The 6,334-nt window shown below is 32.8% G+C and overlaps 1 protein-coding gene across 1 annotated transcript; it reads right to left on the bottom strand.

The window, feature by feature from the left end:
* Nucleotides 3,104-5,715, bottom strand: LOC107637742 (endo-1,3;1,4-beta-D-glucanase). Its single transcript, XM_016341087.2, has 7 exons — nucleotides 5,353-5,715; nucleotides 4,915-4,936; nucleotides 4,310-4,436; nucleotides 3,916-4,006; nucleotides 3,722-3,811; nucleotides 3,536-3,636; nucleotides 3,104-3,447 (listed from the first exon to the last, which is right to left on the bottom strand). Exons 1-7 carry the CDS (start codon nucleotides 5,498-5,500, stop codon nucleotides 3,307-3,309), a joined length of 720 nt encoding a protein of 239 aa, XP_016196573.1. The 5' UTR covers nucleotides 5,501-5,715; the 3' UTR covers nucleotides 3,104-3,306.

Genomic DNA, 6,334 nt, shown 5'->3' with positions numbered 1-6,334 from the left:
AATAAAAAGAATTAAGATCACATGATAATTAATTTAATTAATTTTTAATAATTTTCTATTTTGAATTAAAAAATTTTTTTGCAACAATGGCAGTTACGTGTATGGCAAACTCTCCCTCTTCGCATGTGATTTAACTTCTTCAAGTATTTCACTCCCAAATCACTCTTCCTCCCCAACCGGAAGCTACCCCTATAGCCCCCTCCCTCGTTATCGTCGTGAAATCGTCATCAAACAACCATCCACGTAGTTATTAAAATAATCATCCGGCTACCTAGTGAAATGACCATTCAACATTTGTTAATTGTATATACTTAAATTGAATCGAACAAAATAACCATCGAATTAAGAATTAAAATAAACCATCTACATACCTAATGAATTGAACATCCAGCACATTTGCGGGGTGGAGAGAGTCGACGGCGACTAGATTGTAAAAGAGAGCAGAATCAAATCAGAGGTGTTAAAGAAGAGAGAAAACAAATTCTTGGCATGAACATCTAGTTACAAGTAAAACCAAATTCATCAATTAAACATATTCAGCAACTAACCTTTGGTAGCAGGTCGACAACGTCTGGGGGTGGGTGTCGTTGTAGCAAGGGGCCGAGCTGTTCAGCATCCACGAGCGCGGCGATCTGCGATGCTAGAGCGGCGGAGGCAGGACTTGACCACCAGGCTGGGTACCGACGCGAGAGAGAGCGGCGAGCCAGGCACCGAGGACACGCGACCAAAATGACGATGGCTTGCCTCCACGCGGGCGGCCGGCGGATGACACGGAGACTCGCGACGGGAAGGAGGCGTCCGTCCAAGCTGTTGGCTGCTTGGAGACACACGCGCGCAAGAGAGGCAGATGGACTGGAGTCGAAGCTAAACGCCGCTGAGGGTTGGATGGTCAGTGAAGAAGGACGGGGTGGCTGCCATTTCGAGAGGAAGAAGGATTTGGGGGGTGAAAACTGTTTGTAATTAGGATTTGGATGTGAAAAAATTGAATGGGACTTTTTGAATTTAGGGTAATTTGTGGAGTGGTTTCACTCTTATTGGGCTAAATAACCAACCCCTTGTACAGATTGTCAAGATTTCTCATTGTCTTCCTAGCGGAGTTCTTATGTAAAAAAGATATAGAATTTGTGCATCATTTATTTCTTGGCTGTAAGTTTACGTGGCAGGTGTGATGCACTTGTTTGCTGATAGAGTTTGAGTTATTCCGAAAACTGTCAAAGGATTTTTTGAGAGTTGGATTGGAGTGCCTAGTCGTAACTCTAAGTAAAAAAAATAGGTTATTTAGAACATTTAATTAGAACATAATAGTAGAGTATTCCAAAACTCAAAAGTAGGTGTTGATGGAATTAAGAGTACGCTGTTTTTGAGTTAAAAAATGGTGTGGTATTGATTCGTCTAATTATTGATAACAATGCTAGAGATGACAATGAATTATATCCTATTTTATTGTAGTTTTTTGTGTTTTATTTTTAGTTTTTACCTGCTTTACTTTTTTGTATTGAGTTTTTTTTTTAAATACACTTTACAAAAAAATTAAAAAAAAAGAGGGAATTCATTACGCACATTGTGCTACTTTTATTATACTTGATTTGGATTTGGATTTTCTACTGTGGACACTATTCAGGCGGCTTTTTTTTTATACTTGCTGTATTGGTTGCTTAATAAAGGATCATAATCAAATTGTTTTTGTTCCTCTGGTAGACAGGTTAATTAAATTCTTTTTAAAAAAATAGTTTAAATAATAAATGACTATATTAAAAGTAATTTATAAATAAGTTATTTTGTATTTAGATTTTTAGTTTTAACACTTTGTTTGGATGGAAGATGAAAAATGAGAAAAAAGAAAATAGAAGGAAAGAAAATAAAAAGAAAGAAAATGAGAGAAAAAATTAATTTTTTTTTATGTTATTTGGATGAAGAGAAAATGAGTGAAAAAAATAGAAAAAAAAAATCATAACCAAATAAAATTACGTTAATATCCTTCATTTTTCTTTTGCTTTTAATGTTAACACCATAGATAAATTGGTAATTTGTCTATCATTTTAGAATTGTCATCCATTTTCATTGCAAGTTTGGAAGGAAAATTTGGGGATGGGTCCCACGCCACTCTTTTTCCTTTCCTTCCAATTTCCATTCTCATCCAATCAATGGAAAATGAAGTTCTCCATCTGTTTTCCTTCCTTGCATTTTCTTTTCTTTTGATTTCTATTGATCCAAATAGTACGTAAAAATGCTTATTTTATAAAAATGTGATAAAAAGTAATAGTATTATAAGAAAAGTCATTTGTTTTAATTTCTCTATAAACTCCTAAATAACTTCTTAGAAAATTACAATTTAATTTTAAAAATTACACTAGACATTAATACTACTACTTTTTATAAGTTAAAAGCTCAAAAAATTGCTTTTAAAACTTTTCAAATAGACCATTAATCAGTCAGCTTGTGGAGTTGCAGGTTCCACGCTCCATTCCTTCCATTCATTAATTCATTCATTTTTTTTTTATTTCCAAAAATAATCACAAGTGGTGAAAGCTAAGGTTCATAGGTTTTTTAATAAAAATTGCTATTGCATAATATACATATACATTACAAGAAGTTCAAAGTATGTATGATAAGTATAATTAAGTTAACAAATTATAAAAAAAATAAAGTAATAATTTATCATATGCTCTTGTAACACATTAATTAAAATCTTAATAAAGTCACAAAAAAAAAATTAAACTCTTAATAATATCTGCTCCTTGAACATATTATAAATAAGTGGAGATTTATAACGACAGATAATTATCGAATGGAGGAGTGTTAGGGACCAACAACTTTTGTGATTTGTAGCTATCAAGTAATCATCAATGATGTTTTTAATGGTGTGAAATTTCATCCAATAGTGTGGGATTACTCATTTTTCTTTTGTTGGTTACATACTGGCCAGAATTTAATAAAGTTGCTGGCCTCCTAAATTTTTCCTTATCGAATGAATAAGGATCGAATCTTGCATAGGATGCGGTCAGCAACAAATATTATGTATTCTACTTATTATCGAGAAGATCAATATGACATTAATTATTTTTATTAATTTTTCGTATAAAATATGTATATTATATGATTATGTCCATATTAATTATTAGAAAATCCTTAAAACACCAGCCAACGAGTTATAATTCAAATGACATAATCTCTCCATACTCATCCCGAAGTCGCGGATTCGAGTCTCATTCCACAATCATAGTAGTGTTTAATAACGATAGATGAATGTAATATTCATGTCCAACAAGCAAAGAAACATAAGTGATATATTCTTGACACAATTTCTCACTTGAGATGTTTAGCAAACCAGTCCAAAACGAACTGATGAGCCTCCTCAGCATCCTTCACTGCTTTTGAATCTTGAGGGTCATACCTCACAGTCCAACCATGTGCCACATTTGGAACTACCTTAACATAACTGTCAACCTGCACCAAACCAATAAAATCAGGTTCATCAATCATCACATGTCTCACTGGTTGACAACAAATTGAAGGAAAGGAAATCATATCTGACCCAAGGTTTAGCCTTCAGGACTTCTTCAAACTTCTTTATAAGTTCTGGAGGGGAAATTTGATCTATTTCAGCTCCAAGAATGCCAATTGGAATATCAACAGCTGAAAAGGTAACAAGGCCATGATTAAGTGAAAGAGTTAGAATTGAGAAGAATCTGTCTGCCATTACAATATTGGAAATACATACCACTGATATCTTCAACAGTGACAAATGATGGATGTAACAGCACAGCAACTTGGATAAGTTTAGGTTTTGCAAGTTCAACCACAACCTTAGCTGAGAGAAAGAAGAGAACATATAGTGTGAGTTCAGTGTTAACTTAGCTGTGTCGATAGCTTTAAATCCAACCACCAATAAGGATCATAATAAGAGGCACTCACCACCCCAACAAAAACCAACTGCACCAATAGCAGAGATACCTTTACTTTTTAAGGCTTCAACAACGGGTTTTGCATCTTCAAAACCTTTATCCTAATACATAATAGAATAGGTAAGCATCAAAGGTGTCACAACTTGGGTATATATAGCCGATCTGAGATACTTAGCATTAAGACTATGAACCAGCCATAACAGTGGTACTATGGCAAGCCAATTTCAAGTTATAATAAGATTAAGTAACTAAGTAATAGTGTAATACTCAGTCACATATCCTCCAAAATCAGAGTTATCTAAGTTCAAATTTGAATTAAATGATGATACTAATAATACAAACTTTTCTTCAATAAAGAAAGTTATGAACAAAGAAATAATGTTAAATCATTGAAAAGAACTAACCGTTCCATGATCTTTTAGCCACTCTTCTATAGGTGTGTTAGTATTCCGAGGATCATAGGGTTCACCATAAAAGAAGTCCGGAACAACCACATAGTAACCAGAAGCCGCAATCTTGTCTGCAAGCTTCCTAAACAACAAAAGATGAACAATGTTATTTATTTAGGACAGGAACACATTGAGATGGAAACAGAGATAATTGACAATAAGAGCAGATCGAATCAGATTAGCCTCCTGCTTCTATTGGTGGTATAATTTATCAAAACCTTCAGAAATTTTAAGTGAAAGGATAAACAACCACTACCACTGTACCAAAAACCAATTGATTATATAATGTGTGAAGAATATTACAATCTAACATAACATGTACAGCATATCTTTCACAAACCATGGATCTATACTATTATGCCAATCTGTCGATTTTTGTTTTAAAAGGACAAGTAGTGTGAATATCAAGTTATCAACATAGTATCCTTCCTTATGATCAACATGGTTTATTACTTTGAATTTGTCAAAGCAAATCCATAAACAATAATTTAATTTCTTGAATCATTCTATTAAAAGTTAGTAAATTAGCTTCATAAAACAAACATGAGAAGTGGCCATACCTTAGATTTGGTGCTTCATACCCTGAAAGACAAATGAAACATTTGAAGTGAGTGTAGAATTTATACATATAAAATGTTTAACACCAGCAATAAATTTATGCTACATAGCCTGAAAGACAAATTGGTTTATTAACGTATTATGCTGTGAACTCAATGTCACAATGAGAAACCTCAGACCGAAATATTTCTTCAGAACTTTCAAATCGAAGAGTTTATAAAGAACTAATTAGTGACTTGGGCAACCCTGCATAGTCAAACCCTTAAAGAAACTGATTTTTAAACTAAATTCCACAAAGTCTATGGGGGGTTATAAAGTTACACATATTCATAATGATTTAAAGACAAGCATATGATGAAATCCAACCACACCCAAAAAGTCAACGCACTCAAAAATGCATAGATGGAAAGTGAAAGGATGTGATGGTAGGAAGCACGAACCAAAAACATCGGAGATGAGAAGAACTGCGAGGTTGGAGTGAGAAGAGCCGGTGAGATAGGAATCAAGACCAGCAAACTTTTCAACATGGCCTATTCCTGCATTTGGGTTCAGGGTAGGAGGGTTTGAGCAGCACTCTGCACCTGCCATTTTTTTTTTCTCTCTTTATTTTAGTTTGATTTTGTGTTGAGTAGTAAACTAAGTAGTTCACTATCTATATATATTGTCACCACCACCAACCAAAATCACCATTAATCGGTACCTAACACTACTAGTAGTAGATTATCAGCAGCAGTAGTAGTAGACAAAACACACATGGTTTTTATCCATAGCACTTAAAAGTTATAAATTGGTTGCTTCTCTCAACTTTCAACCTTATGTTTGATGAGTAAAAGTGAAAAACATTTAATGGATATTTAATAGGAAGAATAAAATGACAAATAAGTCTNNNNATACAACCTTACAGAACAACAACATAATTATTTTATATTTATCAAAACAAAAAATTTAAAATATTTTATTTCACTAGTTATAATCTTAACGTATGTTTCTAACATATGTATTAGCTAAATTCTTTGTAAAGAATATAAAAAATGACTAATTTTCAATTCTATTTTACTTTCCAATTGTTGAGTAGTCGCACTCAATCAAATAGTTGACTAGTTATTGCTCAAAATATCTACTTCTTTTTCAAAATAAATGTATGTTGTTTTTTAAAATTCATGCGGTGTGAATCTAGACAAGGGTATTGTCTAAATAGGTTAATTTTTTTAATGAACTTAAAATAGTAGAAAAAATATTTTGAAAAAGAATAAAGTAATGTTATGTGATTGCACATTTACACCATTTTTAGCTGAATTGAACCAATGTAACAATGATACAATTGGTGGGTAAAATAAATCCACTAGATTATAAGAGAGAGGGATTATCTAGTATTTTTTATACAAAATAACATATATAAATATATACAGTTTATCATAATAT

The sequence above is a fragment of the Arachis ipaensis genome, chromosome B01 (assembly GCF_000816755.2).
Source record: "Arachis ipaensis cultivar K30076 chromosome B01, Araip1.1, whole genome shotgun sequence".
Taxonomy (NCBI): Eukaryota; Viridiplantae; Streptophyta; class Magnoliopsida; order Fabales; family Fabaceae; genus Arachis; species Arachis ipaensis.
The sequence above is the reverse complement of the archived record's forward strand: the minus strand, read 5'-3'. Positions and strand labels throughout refer to the sequence as shown.